Source organism: Rhamphochromis sp. 'chilingali' (genome assembly GCF_963969265.1).
Source record: "Rhamphochromis sp. 'chilingali' genome assembly, chromosome: 9".
Taxonomy (NCBI): domain Eukaryota; kingdom Metazoa; phylum Chordata; class Actinopteri; order Cichliformes; family Cichlidae; genus Rhamphochromis; species Rhamphochromis sp. 'chilingali'.
Window position 1 is genome coordinate 14248891 of NC_137936.1, and position 24419 is coordinate 14273309.

Below are 24419 nucleotides of genomic sequence, written 5' to 3' on the forward strand. Positions count from 1 at the left end.
CGAAACATCTCACAATGATAGACAGATTGCAAGTTAGAAACTTCGATATTTAAACCTTTAAAAGCAGCTTCAAAGGTTTTTAAATTTCTGAATTTTAGCCAAGATGTTTGAAGAAATCGAAGTCAACCCCACTACTGCACAGAAGGAACTCACAAGTGATCAATTTGCTTTCAGAAGCAAAACAAAGACAAATGAAACATTTATAAACAGTTTTGAAATTTTATTTCCTTGAAAGGCTCATACAAAAAAAAAAAGAAAAGAAAAAAAAAAGACAAGACATTTTAAATTTAAGGCATATATTGCACAGACTGTTTAAGTCTTTAATATAAAATGAGACATCTTAATCAGTTGTAGGTTTAAGGCACAACAGTCAGCCATACTACCAGCAGTCAGTTGCGAGTCACATGAAATTGAATGATCACGTTTTGAATGCATGTAGCTCTACAGAGGCCACACAGTTATAAAGCTTAAGTCAAAACATCAAAAAAAAAAGAAAAAAAAAAAAAAAGCACATCATAGGAAACTTAATATAAAGCACTGCCATTAAACAAAAACGCCTTAGTCATCCATCCAGTATTACAACCATTAAGGTGTACTCACAGTGACATGATTTAGCATCAATGGAAAAAAAGAAAGAAAAAAAAAAAGAAAAGAAAGAAAGATTGCGTTTAATACTTAATATCCTTGACATGACCCAAGTCTGACATGACTTTTGTAAATTGAGGTATAAATGCACATCAGACAGAATACCTGAACAAAATAAAGCCTTAAAAAGAAAAATCTAAATCCTGAAATACAAGTGGCAGTGAGGAAACAAAAACAAACAAACAAAAAAAACAAAACAACAACAGTAAAATAAAAATGTATGACCATTTTCCCATGTTCATATCTGACAAGAGCAAGACAGGAAAGAAAAAAAAAAGAAAATTTTTTTTTTTTTTTTTTTCTAGGAATGATTGTGATGGTCGATGCTTGGCAGTATGACAACATTTACAACCCACACATTTATTTAAACAAAAACGCAGAATAAACCTAACCGTTTGAGCTAAACACAGCTCGGTAACACTGGTAAACATGATAGTATTGTAGATTAACTTTTGCTACAGCATTATTCTCATACAAATGTAACTTTCCCACAAACACTGCTACTGTTAAAAGTTGAGATGGCATTTAGCCACAAATTGTGGTTCATCCTATTACAGTTTCATGGAAACTAAAACTTTATGATTAGAAAGTCTATAGAAACCATTTGTAAATAAAAGTGGAAATCACAGATGAGGAAATACTAGAACATTAAATATACAAAAAGTCAGCTACTGAGTGTGGTACATTTGCTTTGCAGAGAACCTATGTGCACAGAGAAATATCTGCTGAATAAAATGGGAACATAGAAACCATAAATATTATAAACCATAAAAGCACCATTTCTCTCACTAAACTGAATGCGTCGTGGAGTTGTGAGGGCTTCATGTTAACAGATGATTGCCTAGAAGAAAAACATGTTTTTGGCTAAATCACTATAATACTGATTTTAATTAAAACTACAGATATAACTGTAGAAAAAAAAAAGGGCAAAAAAAAAAAAAAAAAAAAAAAGCATATACTTCGCAGAAAGTTGACACAACAAGTCACTCCCCTTTTAACTAAAACAACAGGAATACATTATGAAAGGGTCCGAGCTTGCTGCTGTAAAAATCAGTTTCTCTCATCCCAAAAAAATGAATAATAATAATAATAAAAAAATAAACACATTGCACTAAACTAAGAAGATGGTGATGTGAATATTAAAACAAAACCATGCCCTCATTTTTATCCTAGAGGGGAGTGGATGTTTCGCAGTCAGTGTCTTTTGTACATTCAATAAAATCCAGTACTGCTACTAAAGAGGCCAACTTTGCTGGTGGTGCCAATTACACCAAAAAGTGGGCGATCAATACATCCTGGTAAAAATGGTAAGAGGTTAAAAAACAAAACAAACATAAAAATTTTTTTTTGCATTTACGCTACAGGAATGTTCATTATGAAAGTGATTTAAGAAAACCCCCTTCTGTTGTCAAACAGCATAATAAACACAGTCTCTTTCCCATCTCTTTTTCTATTTTATAAGTACCATTATGTTGGTTACTTTACTTCATCCCAGTTTGCACATCTGATTAACTAATTCCCCGCTGCACATTCTACAGGCTCAGGTTTAAAAATCATATCAAAACGTACTGGTGATGAATAAAAAAATAAAAAAAATAATAATAATACATTCTCCAATATAGTGTTGTCCATACTAAAATTAGTGTTTGGTCTACACAACTATATATATATTTTTAAAAGAGCTCCTAGTTGACAGTTTCACTCACCGGGTGCAGTGGGCCCCACACGGCACTAATGGGGGTTTTCCCCAGGGAGCGGCTTTGCCTGGTGACCATGCTCCAAACACGGGGCACAGAAGCTGAATTCCTCTGTGAACTACTGCTACTTGTGCTGGTACTGCTCGGGGACGTGGGCTGCTGGGAGGCGGTGTGCTGGGAACTGAGGCCAAGAGGAGGTGTGATGGATGCGGACTGGGGCGAAACTGAGGCAGCGGCTGAAACCTGGGCAGAGGCTGATGCTGGGCTTGTAACTGGGGCTTCAGAAGACATGACAGCTGAAGATGGCAGTGGGCATGCTACTGCAACTGGAGTTGAGGGGGACCTGGGACATGGCAGCTGAAGTGGTATTCCTCTGGTGGGTGGAACAACAGCTACATTTGTGGATAACTCCTGATTTGCAGAGACGGAAGATACATTTGTGACTGGCAGAAGGACTGGGGATGGCACTGAGCCCGGCACACTTGCAGGACATGTAGTGGACAACGGAGTTGCAACTGAGCTGAAGGCTAAAGCTGGTGAGGCTGGAGCAGCTACTGGTTTGTGAGGATCTTGCTGTTTTAAGACTAAGGCAGGTACTGGCATCATGGTTGGCAGATGGGCTGTAAGAAGTTGAGGCTGATCCTGCTCTATGTGGCAAACGATGACTTTATTCATATGAAGAGGTGATATCCCTGGAGCTGAGAAAAAGACTGGAGCTGGGACTGGAAGAGATGCTTCTGTACTCGCAGGCACCGAATCCTTTCCCGAAGGCACATCTGATGCTGGAACGGTCATAGCTGTCTCCATTAGATGCTGCACCCTGGAAGGATCCAAGACTTGTTGGTTGTCTTCTGGAGGAGGTGTGAGGCCTATCTCTCGGTTACAAGTGCTGCTCTGTGACTCTGCTTGTTCAGTCTCTGTGGGTTTATTCTGGCTCTTCAGCTTCATTTCGTTTTCCAGCTCTATAGCTTTCTGCGCAGCTACATCTGCGAGGAGGCGCAAAGCACTAAAGTCCGGGGGAGCGCATTGATCTGGAGGAGTTGGTGGAGGTGTGTTGAAGAGGCCATTGGTGGTGCTAGCTGCTGTATTTCTGCTGGCAAGACTTGCCAAATAAGGCCCCTGTTCTTTCACTTTCATCAGCAGACTTTGTGCATCCAGCTTCATCAGTGCCTGGACTGACACTTCCTTACCAGGGTAACCTGCTCCTGTCAGAATAGCTGTTGCTGTGCTTCCGAGAACACCGAGGTCGAAAACAGGGGCAGAATGAATGACAGATGGGCGCTCCGGCAATGGGTTGGGAGAGGAGTGGCCCTCATTTCTACCTACAACCTTGCGAGAGATGGTGAACTTGGTGGGATCTTTGCCATCCTTGCGAAGCAGGTCAGGGAGCAGGCGGCGACGTGCGTTGATGAACCAGTTACAGATCTGGGAAAATAAATACAAAAACTGTAGATTTCAGGTATGAGAAGAACCAATATTTTCTGCTTACCAGCCTAAAAGAAGTGTCAGACAACTGACGCAAACAGCAACGTTTCTTCACCTAAACCTGTACCCAAGCACCACTCCCTCTAGTGGTACAGCCTCTCACATGACAAGACAAGGCGTGAGTGCCCCCATACAGCTGGCAGCAATGAAGGTTTGAGCTCAAATATGCTGAGCCACAGAGAAGCCAGTCAAAGGCATTCCAGTGAACTGACTACATAACAAGAAACTCTGCTGCAGCCTCATACTGATCTGCAAATGCCTTATCTAATGCAGCCTGTCTGTGCATGCCTACGTGTTGGGAGGGAAAGAGGAAACGTCTACCACTGATGCAACAAAGTAAAAAAAGGAAGGCTGGGAAAAATGCTATTCTCTTTAGTACAATGCATACATTCCACTAACATTCAACTATTGTTTTGCTTTCACTTGTTCACAATCAGAAAGAGCAGTTAAAGCAGCAAGTGCTTTTAGATTTACATGCACAATCCATCAGACATCATCAGCCAAATACGCGTCACACTTGTTTGTACTAACAGACGTAGCGTCGTGCCTCTGATGCAAGTTTCTCTCGCGAGTGAAAAGAATAAATCAATAAATGAAAACCTGCTCCTTACCTGCAGCACCGTGAGGCTGGTTTGGCTCGACAGACTTTGTTTCTCCTGCTCTGAAGGGTAGGCGTTGAAGCGGTGCTCGTACAGCCAGCTCTTGAGAATCTGCACCGCCTCCTTGGGCAGGTTACCACGGCGACGGCGCTTCCCAGAGAGTCCCCTTCCTGACAGGTCAAGCGGGGAGCCATCATCGCTGTCCGCTGAGGTGTGCTCCTCACGCTCCGGGCAAGTATCCTCTGTGAGAGCTGAGAGAAAATAGGCAAGACGTCAGTCACTTTGACTTTTACACCCCTGGCTGACTTGGTTTGTAGGAGGTAGTCCTTATAAAGTATTCTGATTCTGATGTTACCCATCACTTATTCTGGCTCATGCATGGTGTGGTTTAGGCACAGTTCTTCAGACACCAGGTAAACAAACATTAAAGGAAGGTAACTGTTTGATCAAGGACATAAAAGTAACAGTACTTGTTTACTGCTATTTTTTTAACTATTACATAGTAACAAACAGATTTACAAGAGCTTTGTGATATTGTGCTACACATGCCTTGCAAAAAAAGACTTATGGTTGGCACTGGAGGGAATCTCCCCTCAAAATGGAGCATGCCTGATCCCAGGGGTGGGCAAGTGAATGCAGTAAATGTCCTTCTGTGGGGCTGGGTGAAACCTGACCCCCGGGGGTAGCGCCTGTCCTCACAAAGACATTGTGGCCATATCAACATCACAGTAGCTAGTGGCCCAGGAATCTATTGACAATGCAAAGCACCTCGAGCCGATTCAACAAAAAGGGCAGGAGGGAAATAAAACAGCTATTACTATTAATAAAAACATTTCAGACAGCCCGACTCTATGAATAGGATAGATATTTCAAAAAACAGCCTTAATGTGGTCAAACTGGGTCTGACAAAAAACAGGACTTCTCGCTTGACAGAGATTTGAGGCATTCCCTGCAGTGCCCCGAAGAGGCGTGACGTACGTGATACTACAACTCCACTGGCTCACGGCACGGACCCTTTAAGATCTACAACAAAAAAAACTCTCCAAACTATCTTACTGACAGCAAGCAAATACAATTCAGTGCAGGGCTGGCTTAGTAAGGTTTCATTCCGATAGGCCAGCTTGTCACATCAGCATCACGCTGATCAACTTGTGTTTACAAAATGTCCTCTCTACCTTTGTAGGCATCTGGAGCTCGGGGTCGCCTTGGAAAGCCTTGAAAAAGTAAAAAAGTTTAATACATGGTCACGGCCTCAGGCTGCTGAGACCGTAAAAAGAAAAAAAATGATCGCCCAGCTATGCACAACAGACCGCTTTGTTAGAGAAATTAGGATGCATTTCAAAATACAAAACAAAAACCCCCACTACTTGCATAAAATAAAATATGACCAACCTGGAGGGAAAACGGGTAAATTAGCCATGTGGAAGGCACAAAAGGAGGCGAGCAGGGACGCACAGCCTCCCCGCATGTCGCTCCGCCAGATGGACACCATGCCTGCCTCCAGAGATAACTAGCTGGCTAGCTGTCCCTCCAAATTTCAACACAAACACACGCTGCATTTGCTCGCAACAAAAACCCCCGCATACCAGCCAGAGTCAACAGCGAAAAGCCACGCAGGGGCTCGTAGGCAGACACTCCGCTGGCGAGAAACGGACACGGCAAAAGACGAGTAGAGCTCACCTCTTTTGGCTGCTTTCATTCTTTGTCGATAGCTGTATGGAAAACACGCAGCTGTCCAAGTTGCTCGTTGTTACAAAGCGTGCCCGGGAGCCAAACGATGGTTGACACAGCGACACTTTCTTCCAAGGCGCCGAAGGTGTTGGTGCTCTCGTCCCGACTCCAAAAAAACTAAAAGCCGTCGCCGCTAGAGTTGTGCCGCACGGAGGTGAGGAGAAAACAAAAGTCACATTTCCACCACACTCTTCGCTTTCTTGCAAAGATAAATGTTGGCTGTCTTCTGTCGCTCCTTCCTTTTACCTGCAGCGGTTTGCTAATCTTGACAGTCCGTCCCACCCCTTTCACAGCTGTCGGCCAATCGCGTCGCGGCGTTTATTCCTAGGCGAACATGCGCCAATCGCGGCGCGTTTTCAGGCAGAAGACTGGCTCGGTGTCACAGTGAGTGACGGGAGAACCATTTCATTCAAAATACAGCGCAGTCATTGAAACATTCTTATTATCTCGACGCGGTTAAAACCGGAGGGGAGCAACTAGCAACCCAGTGGTTACATAGACACAAGCGGGATGTATATATAACAACGGTGTAATCCCTTCAGACCACTGTGGTCATTTTATTATCGTCTCCAGGGGATAGCTTATATCTCTGTTTGAGATATGTAAAACGTAACACAAAAACACAAGCGTCTTAAGAGTTGACTGGTGATTTCTTATTCATTTTGCTCGGTTTCTGTTCAAGCCCGAAAGGCTCGTTTGACAAAAATGGGACTGTTTTGATTTCTCGACATCTGTGGAAGACTCAAACTCCTCCAGAAAATAAGCGGGAGTTTTGGTTTCTGTGAGATTGATAGCACAAACAAATCAACGTAAGATGACTGTAAATGAAGACTATAGATCATAGTATGTTTTCGGTGTTAAAAACGATTTTTACACTTATTTAAAACAAAAAAGCAAAGGAAATCACCTTTTTAAAAGAGCAAAACACTAAAATAAAGGCAGCCATGATGACGTTTTTGAGAAAGTACTGTGTGCATTTATTGAATTTTAGGTCTCTGCATTATACATTTGAACAACCTTGAAATAGTATAAATAGCTCTACAGCATTGTAAAAGATGGGGATTTTAGTCCGACTTTGTTCTTATTTACAGAAGACATTTTTAGAAGCACGGGGAGAAATGCAAGATTATTAGTTTTGTCTTAATATCAAACAACCCTTTTACTCAGTATTGCGCATATACTTTAAATATTACCAGAGTATAGTGACAAGAATCTAAGTAAATCTCACTTTATGAGCACATCCACTCACTCACAACTTTGTCTCAGACAGCACAACCAGTTTTACTAAACCCACAGACCTTGAATTACACACAGCCTATAAGAGTAGTTTAAAGAACAGATTTAAAGTATGTGCTTGCTTCATAAAGTATTTCTTCTAGGATTTGTACAGACACTTTTTGCTACATCATATCTCTCATGTTTAAAAGAGTATTGCCCCTGCCCTTCACCCCCTTTTCCCAGTTATATTCCAAAGTCAGAGAAACAATGAAGGGATACGAAAGAGCTTTTTGTCCTCCCCCTCTCTTCAGAGTACTGCGTGGGGTTAGTTTCACTAGATTCACACTGTCTGATGGAAACACATTTAAATGTGCAAACATGTATCAAACTTGGATTCCCAAAATGAAACTTTTACCCTTTCACAGAAAAAAAATATAGACTGCTCATCAAAGCTATGCTCTGATATGAAACTCATCATGCATTTAGTGTGATGCTAAATAAAAGCCCATTCATTATCACCCATAAAAATCAATAGTTTAGAGCAGCAATCCCCCCCCACAGTGCCACTGAGTGAGTCACTGATAAACCTACCCAGGAAATCCAGCTAGGTGTGCCCCAGTGATTATTTGTGTGCTAAAGAACAGCTTTGTTTAAATGTATGAGATGAGCTTTCTTTTGTCTCTTTAAGTACCCCACTTACATCCCCTGGTTTCCCATACATGCACACACACAGACACACACACACAGACACAGTCATCAGCAGGCTGGAAAAAGTCTCGACTCTCAGTTTGAAACAGATCACAGAACAACTTTCTCTGTGTTCCTGGCCTCCTCCCCTTAGTGCGCCGGAGATGCCACATTTGTGTTTTACCTGCATTCAAGTCCTACGGTTTTGTGCAAGCAAGCAATATGTGGGGGAAAAATATGAAGAAAAGAAAATGATACATGAAATTATGTAACATATTACATAATTATTAGGTATTGTAAAACATGGCAGTGAGTGCATAGAGTGAAGACACTGTCATCTTGTCGTTGATACATATATATCCACTAGAAGCCGCCCTGCTTACATATAGAAGAGACATCTATGCTTATTTTAGGAGAAGATTTCATCAGACGAGTTCTTCCAGACAGTCAGAAATTAAATCAAGCCAACCACCAAGTTTGAGTCACACTGTAGGCCTCAGATGTTAACGGCCCTATTCACCCCCAGTCAAACGGAAGGGGGTATACTGACAGCCATCACGGAGCCAACTATTGACACCTTTGTGCCATTTTTCTGGCTGAGAGACATCCCCAGCAGGCAAACACAACAGCGAAAGAATGGTGAGCAATCAAGAGTAAGAAGTGGTGCTTACTTGGTATTTCCAATTCAAATTATGTACTTCTGGTTCACAGCAGGTGAGAAACAGACACTGCAACAGCTAAGGCCAGTGGCAAGTAATTAGGAGAGGACAGTTGGAGTTTGTTTGCTTACCAACTGAAAGTGGAAGACAGGCAAATGACAGTGGTTGATCTAAGGCATGTCAGGGGTGACTCGCTGGTTCGGTATGCTACTCGCAGTGTAAAAATCTAAAGTGAGGGGATATGTGCAATCAAAGCGATGTGTCCCCTTCATGCAAATTATGCAATGCCAGCTATGTAATTTCACTGTAAACACATGGCAGAGACATCATATGTTTTCTTGAGTGAAAAAAAAGAAAAAGAAAAATCAGCCCCTGTTGCTGCAGACTTCAGAAACGATGCTTTTCAAAATGCAAACTCCTAAGTTCATGAACCAAACGAAGAGGTTTGATCCACAAGTGATGGCCAGTTCTGCTGTCAAACATGGACTTATCAAAATCTTTAAATCTATATGTTGCTATGGCTACAGTGTACTTAATCTATTTTCACAGTCGACATTTGAGTTCCTTGAAGCTGACATTTAAATACACAAGATGAATTTAAAACAGTGAATTCATCTTTGGCTTACGCAGTCTTCAGTGGAAAGAAAAAAAAGCAACTGAATAAATGATTAAAACACAATCACTAATGTATGTAATGCTTTAATAAGAAAGTCTTCTTTGAATAAAAATAAGTGCAGGTATTTTGGGTGCTCCTCTGATGGGGGGGGAGATAATGTAACAATGAACTTTGATTTCGTTATTTTGTTGAGTGATGGGAAGCAAAATAAAATCAAAAAACACTTCTGGAAACACGAAACCTGCTCACTGTGCCTGCTGCATGAAGCCTAGATGAAAGCACTTAAAGAAGTCAAATATTTAAGTATCTGCAGTTACAGCACAAACAGAAAATGCTAAGGTAGTGGAAAAGAGAAGACAAAAGACACCAGGAGGAGTGAAAGATTTCGTCCCAACAACAGGAATAAATATTCGGTATATAGTTCCCCGTGTCATTCTGTCGGGTAAACATTACCCCTCAAAAGTTTGAGGTAATTTTGCAAAACTCCCACTTCACATCTGTGAAAACATGTATAAAACTAAAAATGACCAATCAAAATATACCCAAACTTGAGCTGGTACACTGGACTTCTCAGACAAGTCTGAAATTAATCAGACTTATAACATTCAAACACAAAAACTAATTCATGAATGCAAGCAAATAACAGTAATTGGGATCTTCATTAAAAAGAAAAAAAAAAACTCTTTTGCAAAACAACAACTTTGATAATTCATGGTTACCAACAATAATTATATTTAGAATTAAACACATCATTTTTATTAAAGAGCGTGCGCATGCCGGTGGACTGACCATTAGACGAACATTAAAAAAAGATTTTTGTAATTGCCAATACTGTTAATTTAGGGCAGCTGCAGGATAAACCTTACGCTGCGTATAAAGGTTTACAAAAATGTTGCAGATCAAAATGTATTAATCAATCATTACTGGAATCTATATCAAGGGATCAATCCTGTGCTCCAGTGGCAGATTACATCAGCAAGTGCAAGATAGCTACCTAACTTCTATCTATGCATGACAGCTATCTCGATAAAGTGTTGTGGCTCACACACAGTACAGAAAGAAAGAGTGCACCAGGAAAGATGTTCCCTGTCAAAGATTCTGGTAACTTATTGATAATAAAATAATTATAACCCTCGTGTTTCTGGTAATTATCTCCTATATTATATCGGATTAATGACATTTTATTTAGCTTGCATTTTTCCACATTTGTGAAAAACGTTTCTCAGATATATTCCACATCTTTAAATTATACCAAAAATATCAGTTATAGTGCTGCTAGCCTGACAACATGACTATAAATAGATTATTTTTTTCACTGATTTTGCTGAGAGCTGCATGTTTCACTTGGGGAGAAAAAAACTGACACTCTGGGTCTTTAGATGCAGAGTGCTGACTCGTGCTTCTCAGGCAGACTGCTCTAACTTAACACGAGAAGCGAACATGGTACTGGTAATGCAAGCAGTGCGCTCCTGACCTATTTGATAATGTTATGAAAACTGTATCGCTGATTAAAAATATTGGATAGTTAAGAGCCTGATAGATCAGCCTTTATGGGTTTTAGAGTAGTCTCAAAACGCTCTTAAAAAAAAAGGGAACTACCTATTACATGCCTGAAAAGTTAAACAGTGTGTACTGTTCTTTTCACAAACCAACATGATTTGGCTCTTATGGGAACCATTTCATAAAGCTGCCAATAGAAGACTAGAAACTCTGATTTATGAGTGATTTACATCTCCTAGCGCAATGATCTACAGGGTTTTATCTCATTCTTTCTGTTCTCTTTAGAGCTGGTTTGCACTTCTCAGAGTAGTAAAAAAAACAAAAAAAAACAAAACATTGTATGAGTCAATAAATGTTTTTATTAAGTGACAATATCTGGACCTGCTTCAGCCATTTCCAATTACCTTTTATTTTGACTGTTTGTTTTTCAGTTATTTTCCCAGGGGTGATTCTCTTATTTCAATTTACCGGTAATTTATATTCTTTGAAAATGTTTAGGTTTAGTGTCCATTTAAATTAATATTATATGGACTGTATAAATAAAAGACAAGATTTAGGAAAATCAGTCCAGGTATTACAATAAAATCACATAACTTTTTGAAAGCAGCTGGTTCACAGTGTCCAGAGATCCTGAGTTTCAAACACATCAAAGCCTCTTCTTGACATAACTAACAGATAGTAATTAAGGATCTCTCCTCTATATATTTATTTCTATATATTTATTAGTGTTCCAAGTTCACAAAATTGTTTCAGTTATAGTCTTAAATTCCCCCCAGTTTGTTTTAATTTTAGTTATCTAAAATGTCTTTTTAAACATCTAATCCACAGTGAAAGAAACAACATTAAATGTAATGGCATGTAATGTAATGGCTTCTGTTAATGGCACAAGTTTTGTCAGCTATGTTAACATAACTGAAAGAGGTTTCCTAATAATTATTCTTTTAATATGACAAACTGGTATTAGGGATCATGCCATTAGAACACAGGAGTGAAGGTAAGTATGCCTGAAATGTTGGTAATTGTAATTAATTGCTGCCAATTATAACATTTCTGCTGGTCAGTGCTACATTAGCTTAAAACAAGTGAGCTTCTCTTCACAAAACAAAGAAAACAAAAACATTTCTAAAAAACCCCAAACTTTCGAGCGGTAGTGCGTATCCTAAAATGTCCTCAAGCTTTGCCTGATTATTGGGATGCGTTCTCATTCAAAATCTATTCAGACACTAAACCTAAAGTTTGTTAAAAAACATCTTTGACACAATCGACTCTGTAGGACATACGCAAGAGGTAACTGCTACCTATACAAATACCCCTTTAAACCTGACTTTCAGTTTCATCACACCAAAACTATTCGTAATAACCTGATCTAAACTGATTTTTATATAACTCAAATGATGAAGAAAGTTAACAAACAAACAAATAAATAGGAGGAAGACACACAGGTGAGTTTGTGGTATGTGTGCAGTGTCTGTGATGGCCACAAGGCGGTGTTGTGCAAAAGCTACAAGATGGCCAATGGTCTGGGAAGAGAGCAGGACGATGGAAGACAGAAAAGCATAAACGCTTGCCTTCTGTCTGCTTAAAATATCTTATAGCCGAGATACAGGAACATTTAAAACAGTCTTCATATAGATTCTTTAGGATATAATTGTCATTATAACAATACCTTCATTAACAATTTTTTATGATATCAAGAACCGTAACAAGAAAAGATAAAGTTCATCAGCTGAGGTTTTCAATGGCAAGACTCAAATGAGGAGTCTCCTGCTTCAAAGTCCGTTGGGTCCGAGAAATATTCAATGACTTGTTTGCTCATTTGAAGTCACCAGGACCAGCCTATTATTGTATGAATGTGTCAAAACCCTCCAAACTCAGGAATTTCCCACTCTTTTCCCTCCACCCGTACCCATCTTCACTGAGATGACTCATTTACATTGCAAAAGCTTCCTCTCCTTTCTCCAGGTGTTTAACTGACACTTAACTGTCCTTTGTTCCAACCCAACGGCCCTCTCTCACAGTTTCTTTCAGAGACGAGTCTGGGCCTCAGGGACGTAAATTTCGATGCTGTCTGCGCTCTCTGTGGCCGAGTTCTGGCGAAACGAGGCAGCCTTCTTAGCAGCCAGCAGACGCTTGCGAGCCTCTTGTCGCTGTTTCTCTGCCGAGCTCAAGGAAGAGTTGGATGAAGAGTCGGCACTCTTCTCGCGGCCCAGCGGTGGTCGTACCTTACCAGGCTTCTTTGACGCCACCTTCTCCTCGTCCTGTCGTGTTGGGAGTGACAGAAAGTGACAGAGAGGGAAGAGTAATGTGTGAAAAGAGGAGATAAGGGGGGAAAAAGACAGATATCATCCAGTGAGAAAATATAATCAAGAAACATCAAGGTCTTTCATCAGTTTAGACAAGATCTGCAGACAGGACTTTGACAAGACAGTACAACAGGGCTAATTCTCTTCAATTAAGATTGAAATAACAGTGATTTTACATGATAAACAGAGACACTGACAGTACAGACACCTGAAAAACAAGACACTGAGAAAAAAAAAGACTAAACAGTCATTTGAATATAAATTTTCAAAGACATGAAATGGTAACATGAACTGATGGGGAGTTTACATTAAGTTTAAATTATAAGGCTCACAAGACACACCCGATGCACGTATACTGACAAGCAACAGAAGCAAAAGCACCTCAGAGACAGGTAAAACAGCCACTGACATAAAGATGCAGGCACAGAGACACATATACACACAGTTACTTATTAACAATCAACAAAGGACACACAAGCACACAGACTTTTAAATAACAAAAGCCAGAATTCTTTCACATGAACCAGCGCATCTCAGCCATGCTTCGCTGCAACACACAGATCAGAAAAATGACACATGCATGCTCAAAGTAGGGCTTCATACATAAAAACACACAAGCGTCAGCCCTCTTTGAGATGTTTTAATTTTTCCATGCATGCCTACAGGGATCACTCTGGCCCCTTTGGACAGGGAGGCCTTGTAAGAGTTCATCCCACGAAGGGGATGCGGGGTAAAAGAAGAGTGGGAGCAATGGTAGTGGTGGTGGGAGGAGAGAGGCCGGTTTCGGCGGCTTTCCTACCCCAGCCAGGGCACTGGGCAGCAGGGGTGGGAAGTACCTTCCGCTCAGAATTTGACTGGGCAGCTGCAGATGTCACGGGCTGCCAGTCATTGGACTTGAGATGGTACAGCTCATCAAATTTGAGGCTGATGTCTTCAATGGATAGCTGAAGGAGGTCCCAAAAACCAGCCAGGTCCTGGGCTGTAGGGCGTGGGTTGGCATTTGTATTCTAACCAGAAGAGAGATGAAAATGATTGAGGAGTAAGAATACAATACATGTAATCTATATAACACTGTAATGAATATTACAATGAGAAAAGAATCATGAGATATAAAAGCTGACTGCAGTCAAGCGTAAGTGTACAAAGTGTTACACAGCTGATGAAACCTTGTTAAAAATAAAACAGTTTTTTCTTTTTTCTTTTTTTATTACTACCCTTAAGCCCAAACAACTTAACTTCTTTTTGGAGTTTGGAGTTTTTGTCCAGAATGTGAATCAAACTCATTCTGGTTATGGGTTAGTTTGTTTTCCTGCTATCACGGTGTAGCCTCTAAAGCTCCAAAAAAGAAGGATTCTGACAAATTTGCCTGTTTTCAACCTTTTCAGTGTACCAGAGAAGTCTTGTCCAGGAATATGATGCATGTGTGAAAATGGAAAACAAATTTTATATGAAAAATAAATAAATACAAATAAAATTAACCACTGAAAATGTAAAAGTTGGCTAAATCTATTTGAGATGATCTTGGCAAGTAAAAGGGCGGTATCTATGTCCATGATGTGCCATCATCTTGGTGGGATGGTTTCTTTACATCACACTCCGTCTGTCACTGGAACCTCAGGACCTCAGTGTATTGTAGTTTCACCACAGCTGGAACCACCACTGTCCATGGAAGCCTTCAGCTGTTTGACTAGAAAGTAGATAGCACTGACTGTAGGTTTGGTTTTAAAATGAGCACTGTTTCTTACCCGGAAAGCTTATTTGGTTGCTCCTTTTTCTTTTCTTTTAACTATAACAGACCCTTCCCCTTCTTTTGGCTTTAAACCAACCTCCTTTGAGGCTTGAAAGAACTGCTGCTAATATGTGTTTAGCTGAATTACAACAATGCTATTTACAGTTTAGATTGAGAGTCATATGTAGACAATGCAGATTCCAAGATCATCAGCTCAAACAACCATATGCAAGTTATTCAAACATGTCACCAATTTGACAAGGTCTGGAAGAAGACCCAAACCGGCACCCTCAGATAACAGGAAATGGGTTAGGATGTTGAGGAACAAACCAGGAGCCTCCATTATTTTATAATGCAAATGTGTGCCTGTTGTGTGTGTAATGTTCTGCTGATTAAGCCGCTGCCTCTCTTGGCCAACACACGATCACAAAAGGTATTTTAATTCTCAAGAGTTTTATCTTCTTATTAAATTTTAAAAAAGTATCAATGGAGGAGGACAAAAGCTGCATAATAGCACTGCCTGCTTTGACCAGCAAGAGTTATGGCACAGAAAAGCTGTTGTTTTCATATTTAGCACTAGAGGGAGCTACATCACAGCTTAACTCTTTTTGTTGAGCTGGAGGGACTACTATCGCAGCACGGTTTAGTCATTTCAATAACATCATACATTTCCAACTCCCACATTGATAAATTCAGTACTTTGATCTAGAAGGCAACCACTCAGCATCTAGTGTCAAATCAAACTGTTCCCTCTATGTTTATTCTGCTGATTAAACCTGCAGATACTGCCCGATATGAAGTAAAGGCTGCTCTGAGATCTTTTACTCTCACACAGCCACTGCTTGTAATGCTTGGGGAAGGCTGGCTTTTAGATTGTGCCTTCTTTTTCTGTGCACTACATTTATGCAGCTTTATATCACTGCTGTGATCTATATTCATATATTCTAGATAAACCGCGTAGTCGCTCTATATTTCTTACTTTGCAGCATTTGTTGTAAAGGATGCGGTATATAGCCATTTTCACTAAAACAAGGGCTTATTTCTTTATTTTAAGCTCCTTTTCTTTTGTGTGGGTTGATCCCAATGACTTGTTTTGTGTAGGCCTAATATGCTGTATATCAGATTAGTTGTCATATGTGCGATAGCTTTTGTAATCATCAAAGCAAGCAGCTCTTGCTGTGGACACACAAAAAACCCCAACAAATTCCCAAATTGGTAACGGGTACAAGAAACTAGCTGGGACTTTCAGTCTCGTGAGCGAGCCTGCAAAGTGGAATCATCACAGAAAGGCCATGTACACACCAAGTTTTGTTCACACAGTCCCCGGAACTGCTGAAACTTCTGAGACATTAGGAGTTGGGCACTTCCTACTGCACTGCGAATCTTCCCCAGCACTACAGTGAGAGAAAGAAAAAAAAATGTAACAATCATTGAAGATTTTCTCTTTTCTTTCTTTCTACCTCCTAAAGTAGAGACAGAATTCATAGTGGCACTTTACACACTGACCTGCATACAGTTGGTCTCACTGGGTAAACACTTGCTGGTTTTTTTCTTTGGTGCAGAACATTATCATACAAAGCAAAACTTTAGGGTCTAGACGTAGGTGTAGGAAACAGTGAATCTAACAGACTCCACAGGATGTCATGAAGGGGATTACAGTGTATTGGACATTGTGATTCTATTTAAAGGAATGTAAGCCTATATAGATACCCCAGCCTTCTGTCTGTCACTTGTTACTATGCTAGTCTTTTGCTTTGTCAAAATCAAGACAAACATCTGTCCTGACAAAATTGCGGCTTCTATTCAATCACTGCATTTCAAATGTATTATACTATTTATGATTATAGTGTTATGCCACCTGGGTCTGGAAAACAGCTCGACATCAGATTTAATCCTGAATATTTTACTGTAACACACACACACACACACACACACACACACACACACACACACACACACACACACACACACACACACACACACACACACACACACACACACACACACACCTGAGTATATGTCAAATATATAGTCAAATATAGGAAAGGGCCTTGTCTGAATATTGACCACCTACAGCCCTGCTTGTGTGTACTGTGTGTATTTGCTCTATGCCACAGGCTGATGTGGAGGCATTAATCTAATCTGGGGGTTTAATCAGGTCCAGACTAGATTTGTGTAATTCTGGAGATTAGAGGCCCGTTTGTGTGTGGTAACCCCAGGTATTACCGCCTCATCCCTGCCATGCTGTGCAACTCTGATAAGAGTGAGAAGAGGCCTTGAGGCAAGACCCTATAAACGGAGCTCCACACCAAGTGCCGGAGCGAGACAACAACAGACGTTTGGAAGAGCTGAAGCGCTTCGGTAGTGATTTGACATTTAGCCTTGGCGTGCTCTTTCTGGAACTTTCTGGCTTAAATTATGGCTATGTCAACCATAGATAGAAAGTTTCAAATTTTAAATGGAAAAAAAACGTGTTTTAATTGTGTGTTTGTATCTCTAGCTTATAATGAAAAAGATCCCTATGCAGTAACACATATGCAACCACTATCTGCAAGAAAAACTATAAAGAACAAACATGTTTTACTTAAAAACATTTTTATGTATGAAAAAGCTACTCCTGATCACAGTTAGCAACTTAGCCTGCTATGAAAGCCCTAATCACCTCTGCACCACGGTCTGCTGAGCTGTAAAGTGGACTCAACTACATGTGCTGCAGACTCTGCTTACTCCTGCTGACTCTTGTAAATACTAGAGTAAGAGCGCATCCTACTGGACAAACTATGTCATAACATAGTTTTTGAGATAAGAGGTGAAATGTCTTTAATAAACTCAAAAAAGTTGAGTTTTTTCTTTTCAAGCTCTTTCTAATCTACTTAAATAACGATGACCAGGACGAGAACCTACACAGACATATGCCATGACACAATTACCCTAAATATCTTTGGAATATGCCATCCATTCATTCAACTTAGGGCAGTGGAGAGGACAGGTCACCAGCCCATCACAGAGCTAACCTGGAGAAACTGACTGTTTAGTTAAGGTTTATGTGACCGATAAAACTATGGCCACCATAGCTCAGTCTATTATTCTGGGAGTGTGGGAGGAAACCAGAGCAATCGCAGGGTTATGATGTTTTTCAGGAGTGTGTCCCGATTGATTTACGTATGAATTTTTAAACAATTTCCTTTATGTTACTGCACACAAAACTATCACTGGTAGTGCAATGAACTTGTGAATTTGGTTTATGGTCACGAGGTTTAATTAGTTCATGTTTATTTCTGAGAAATTTTGCTTTTCTTCCTGTAATTTTGCCATTGTGGTATACAACAATACCCAGGAGTCATAGGCTCTGCTGTGAATTTAACACTCTCTGTTCCAGACAATAACAAAATGTGTCAACACAACCAAAACCATATCTGAGACAACAAAGTAAACTGATTTATGCTTTTTCTATTCTGCAACCTTCTCCAGCTGGCAGAGGTACTTAAACAATGAGAAAACTGTGTTACAGTGAGCACCCTGCCATCCTTACCCTCTTCTGAGAGCTGGTTATCTTTGGTTTCCTGTTCCATCTGCTGGCACCAGCCTTCCATGCGTCCCGTCTCGGCCTGCAGTAGCTTCAAGAACCACTGGCCGTCCCTCCGACACAGCGTTCCCCCTCCTCCGCTCTGAGGGACACTGCTGTTATTCCCGCTGTCCAGCCAGGGGTCTGGCGGTGGAAGAGAAGAGGGGTCCAACGCTGGGTCCAGACTTTCCGAAAAAGAGGAAGAGCTGCTTCTTGTGGTGGAGCGGTTGAGAATCTGCCTGGGAGGTGGAGGTGAAGAGGTGGGGTCGGCGCTGTCTAAAGAGTCTCGTCCAGGAGGGGAGCTCATGGACTGACTGGCACAATTGACCATGACTTTCTTCTCAGTGGGTTTGGCATTAATTACATGGGAGATGATAGAGATGTCCTGCGTGTCTGAGTCTGTTTCGTGCTTTGAGGCCATGCTGCTGGAGTGACTGAGCCTGAAAAAAAGTATTTGACACTGTGATAAATTTGCCTTTTTTCATAATTAGAAGAACATTGTGACATTTTATGTGCACAGCATTAACAAAGAAAACCTGTTTACTCCTTACTGGAACAAACAGGTCTTTCTTAGTTTAAACAGTGAGCCAATTCCACTGGTTAATGTAGACATTATAAACACAGAGGATATAATGGAGTCTGGGCCTTGCATACATTATGATGCACTCAGACCAGCATCAAATGATTTGTGAGGATTGGAACTCTAGCTTCTTGTTTTTCTAAGGCTGATTAGATATGATGGATGCAATGACTGAGCATTACTGTTATCAGTCAGAAAATGAACATAAGGAGGTTTGCGTTCAGTCAAATAATGAAACATAAAGAAGAGGGAGAAAAAAAAAAAAACCCTGAAGAATGACAGAATCATTGCACCAAAACTGACATAACAGAGTCACATAGCACAATACCAGCAAAATACAAACAGGTCACAGAATGCACTGCACCAAACAAATGAATCTTAACCACACATTAAACAGAGACATATTTAAAGTTTCCCGCGGTGCGTAGCCAAAACTAGCTGCCAGAGACAGACGTGCATTTGCCCTGTTCTCTGTTATCTTGATTATATTCAAGCACTTTGCAAAAGACTGTAAGGAGACAAGAAAGCAGACAGTCACTTACTATACAAGATACCTGATTGTATACACGCCTAATAAATGCGTAAAACACTCAATCTGCACTTTCCAGACTGTCTGCAGCACTTGAATATAATCTGTAGAAAAAGTGTGAGTCATCACCCTGTGGCAAGTTTAAATTGTGTGCACATTTCACATTTAACTGCATTATGCATGTTCACAGTCCAACACTTCAAGACTATTTTCACATTTACTTGCTACAAGTTGAGTTCAAAAGACAGACTTTAGCAAACTAAGATAATTTGGGTCTGCTGCACAATTATCACTCACAGAAAGTAATGAATGAGGAGCCTTACAACCAGCAATTAAACTTTTCAATTACGACAAAAAATAGCTTCATATTTGACAATTTGAATTCAATGTAGGAGGCTTTTAAGAATTTCTAGGTGAGTAATTAATCCCCCCCATTACATTACACATGATTAATATTTTTGTTTATTTGAACATGCCCGGGGGGGATCTTTGAGTAGTTAATATTCATTATAGGAATATGGTTCAATGTTGAAAACACAACACACAAAGACAATGAGGGTGTTTTAACATCTACAAAGCTCCTGGAAAGGGAAAGAACAGTCAGAGGAGTATGTGTGGCTATAATATAAATTCCTCACGTTGTTAAAAGGACAGGAAGAGGACTTACTGCCACCCGTCCTCCACCTGTACTCCAATTGATTGAAATCTGGTCAGGGGAGGAGTCTCTTCTCGTGCAACTTCCTGAATACAGTCCACCTGAAAAGTAAGGAACAATGACACAAACAAAAATATAGTCAAATGTTTTGTCAAAACTACGATCACGAATCAATTAATATGGCACCGAGCAATGGCTACTAGCTGGCATTCCAGAGTGACAAAACAAAACACTAGTGGAAAAACTGAAAAGAAAAAAAAACCTGTATAATTTATGCTTGGTTTCAATACAATGTCGAAACCAAAGGTTGTTCTAAATGAGTCACTGAGAGCCGGATCTGGAAAATGGATAAAATATTTCCGCTTCAGAACAGAAAGTGAGAAGAAGGTGAAGCAAAAATATGTGGTTTGGCTTCAATACCACAGAAAAAAAAATAAATAAATAAAAAGATTGCTCTCGCCAGGTGTAATGAGAGGGCGAGAGTCACAGTAATGACACCTTTAACTTCCAGGCATACTTTTAGGTTTGATGGGAAACACTTAGACAGAGATCATGAACAAAATTAGCTTTTTCCTGGATTCAAGCTCAGCAGGCAAAACGAGTTACACTTCAGTCAAGGATGTGACTATTGGCACCGCTCTGTGTTAGATGTGTAGTTAACGTCTGATTTCTACACAACTGTGCAACAGTGGTACAGCCACCCCTGTCGTACCTGTATGCCAATGGAGGAAAGTTTCCGCCTGGGCACTGGGACTACTAGGGGCTCCTCTGCTGCAAGATTTCCTTTATTAAATCCCGATTTTAGGGGTTCGTGCTGGACTACAGAGTCACTTGTCTCAGTGGAAGCATTTGCAGTAGCGGGGGCAATTGGTTCTCTCGGGGTAGCAATAGGAGTGGGGATGATGTGCGGAGGGCGGGGAATGCCCCGGGCCAGGCTGTTGGCACGGGTGCTGTCAAGGCTGTCAGAAGAATTGCTTTGAGCGTGGCTAGATTGGCTGTTGACCTCTGACCTCCTGTCCTGCTGGTCCAAGTAGTTGTCCTGGGCTGATTCTGTGCTGCTCTGCACGGTCACTGAGATGTAGGGCTTGGAGGTTGTACGGGGTGGCACTGGTGGAGGAGCTGCTTTCTTACAGGTGGTTATGCACGAGGAGACTGAAGGAGAAAAGAGCAGAGAGGGAGAAATTAGAAGAGAAGGATTATAAATAAGAGTTTCAGTGAACTGGCCAGTGACTTCTAGGGATTGTGAACACAAAACAAGGAGGAATCAATGATAATAAAATGCACAAGTAGAACTGCAAACAGCTTACTGCATTACCCATTTGTTTATCAGGGTAGTTCTAAGAACTCGCTAATCACTTTTCTCAACATGTCCAAAGCAAAACTCTTCAGCTGCATATAAACACACAGAGACACTGTTGCATGAAAGCTGGAGCTACAGCTGAACTGGGGAAGCATCCCATTAAGTGGAAAATCTAATCAGGCAGAAAATTGAACAAACTTATCATCCCATAAAGGTTGCTAAATTAAATCACACACACCCCGTGTGCTTCAAAGACTCAATCACAAGACAGGTGATGAAATCAGTAAACCAACTGCTGGCCACTTGACACTCAAAGCCAAATATGGTAGAACAGCTGAGGGAGATAGATTTATCTGCAGTGCTCACTAATGACAGTCCAAAAATGCCCTCCAGTCATAAAAGATAACGCAGAGAGAATGTATGCACAAAAGAGGGAGAAAACCACTCAAATAAAATCTGTGTAGTAAGAGATAACATGCAATTAACATTTTTACAACACCTTTACAAGTAAAATATTCTCTCTTTCCACCAGCTTTAATAGTGCATTTATGCTTGTTGTTACAGCATGTTGAGTAATAAATGTCAATTTGGCAAGACACAAAAAAAAGCAAGCAGCTGGGCTTTTCAAACATGGGATACATAAGCTTTTTGCAGTGACCCTGACACAGGTCACTTTTAATGTTCTGTCAGATACATCAGTGACAGTGGTGGAGAGCACCATTGCACTCGTGAGAAAATACTTTTTGCACCTATATTAATGAAAACTGTAAGCATTAACTCATTAAGTGTAACTATACATGTTAATATCGATCTCAGTAACTAAATCAATGTAAGCGTGTGTGTGCTGCATGTGACACAGTAGCTCCCTCCGCACCTCACACTCTGACTGAGCGAGTTAGATTGCCGTGGCGAAAAGTAACCAGAGTGCCCAGTCAGACGCTCATCTAGGCCGACGCGTTCAGATGCCATCAGATCAATGGAAAGAAGCGCTCATCTGAAAGGGGCTCGCGTCTGTACGCTTTGACATGTTCAATGCTGCACCAACAAAACAAATATGCTAGCTGTGTGTTAATACTCCACCGCGTCGCAATGTTCCAGTTTCATGGTCACATGGCAGCGTACCATATACAGGGGTTAAAATTCTCAAGCCAAGCTCCTTATACTGGTAACAGTTTGTGTTAGTTTACATGAAATCCACACAACATGAGACCATCACGCAATATAAAAAGCAGATTTTCCAGCTCATACCAACGTCTGCCCTCTGCCTATTAGACCACAATGATTCAATGCTAGCATGGCCATTCATTCAGTTTTCTTTATAGCTTTCATTTCCCTCTGATCTATATTAGTAAAATCAGAAGAAGAATTTGTGATATAAATCTTTTTAAGAATAGAACATTTGGCCATTCTGGAGCTGCGTATAATCCAGTCATCAATCACAAGCTATATAGATGTTCAGTCAGGCTACAGATTCCCATTAAGATCATGTAAACACACTCACAGGCTTCTATAGTTAGTTTAAACACAAGGACTCTGTAGAAGAGACCACTATTCCCCTCATGCTACACACACAGTAATGGCAGAGTGTGATGGAGTACCACTAAAAATGTCTAATCTAAACAGGGAATGTTACTGTAGCACTGTAAACCCTTTGGTTGCTGTGTAATCCCTCAAATAGATGATTTATTTGACATCACATGAGGAAAAACAGAGGAATGAGGAAAAAACCACGGAAGAGAGTTGGCACTGAGAAGAGCCTTTGAAGTTGAGAGAAGAAACTTACCTTTTAAAGCCTGAACCATGAAATAATTGCCAGAAAATTCAATTTTTTTTAAATGAGACTGTTTACTTTATTTTACGTTCTGATAAAATAAAATAAAATCAAGTAAATATTTGCATATATGAGTTTTAATTGTATCAGATTTGTTAAAAGCACACTGATGATGTGAAAGTCTCAAAAAGTCACAAAAACTCATGCATTAGATATAATATATAACGCCTTAATATAAATTTAAACTTGGCCTATTTAACATCATAGTCAGGCTTAGCTTCACTACCACTTAATCAAAGTGTAAAACGTGGCACAACAGCAGGACATGATCACAGATTCATATAGTCACGTGCTAAATTTTACATTTTAGATTAGAAGAAACAACACAACAGCATCTGGTGAACTCCATTCAACATTTTTTATGCTTCATCAGGTTTCACTGAAAGCTGCGGTCAAAATTCCAAGAAGGGTTTTTAAAAAGCCCTGCAGCAAACATGTGAGCTGCTCTGAATCACTAACAAAAGGGTCATTTGTTCACTCTGCTCCTTATCTTTACCTCCAAACACTCACATACACACACTCACAGCTCATCTGACCTTGTACATATTATTGAGTCAGTTTAATCTGATAAAGTGCGAGTCAATTTTGTCAATTTGCTGTCAGTTACCAGCCTGAAGTACTGGACTGTCACTAGATCTAAGGTCCTTCTGGCAGTCCAAGATGTATGAATACAGAGAGTTCTTTTTACAATCTAAAAACAGTGCTGTTACTTTATTTAATAGCACAAAAAAGTCTGTATGGAGTAATTCAGGACTGTGAAGATAAACGTCTGGAAAAATCGAAAATACAATACTTCCTACTGACAGACTAATACCTGTCAACAGCCAAGAAGTCTCGCTTGTGAGTGCTGCCCTTTGTCCCCGCTGTGACACTAAACAGCGATGCACTCAAGATGACATTCCAGAGAAGCCTGAACAATGACAGCATTAATAAACAGCGGAGATGATACCCAGTCCACACCTAAACTGGCCCACCTCCAGACATAGAGCGTGTCTTCTTCCTTTCACAGACAGGAGTGCAAACATGCACACCCTTTTACACACCCTTTCCTAATAGGAAACATAAACTGACAATAAAGGATCCACTGGTG

General features: G+C 40.5%; 2 protein-coding genes across 3 annotated transcripts in view; both read right to left on the reverse strand.

Annotated features, from left to right (window-relative positions):
• Positions 1–832: 832 nt before the first annotated feature.
• tgif2 (TGFB-induced factor homeobox 2) lies at positions 833–6426 on the reverse strand. Of its 2 annotated transcripts, none has more exons than XM_080892845.1 (4): positions 6107–6426; positions 4439–4677; positions 2352–3767; positions 833–1486 (listed from the first exon to the last, which is right to left on the reverse strand). In XM_080892845.1, the coding sequence occupies exons 1-4, from the start codon at positions 6123–6125 to the stop codon at positions 1472–1474; spliced, it is 1689 nt and encodes a 562-aa protein (XP_080748971.1). In that variant the 5' UTR covers positions 6126–6426; the 3' UTR covers positions 833–1471. The 2 variants fall into 2 exon arrangements, with proteins under 2 accessions (XP_080748971.1, XP_080748970.1); XM_080892844.1 differs by having other exon boundaries at positions 833–1940.
• Positions 6427–7134: 708 nt separating this feature from the next.
• The window catches only part of dlgap4b (discs, large homolog-associated protein 4b), a 177580-nt gene continuing 160295 nt past the window's right edge, over positions 7135–24419 (reverse strand). The window contains exons 12-17 of the mRNA XM_080891212.1: positions 20911–21350; positions 20211–20299; positions 18402–18874; positions 16172–16263; positions 13977–14147; positions 7135–13095 (exon numbers count right to left, since the gene is read on the reverse strand). Coding sequence (XP_080747338.1) covers positions 12862–13095; positions 13977–14147; positions 16172–16263; positions 18402–18874; positions 20211–20299; positions 20911–21350 — 1499 coding nt within the window. The 3' untranslated portion in view covers positions 7135–12861. The remainder of the gene's footprint in view (positions 13096–13976; positions 14148–16171; positions 16264–18401; positions 18875–20210; positions 20300–20910; positions 21351–24419) is intronic.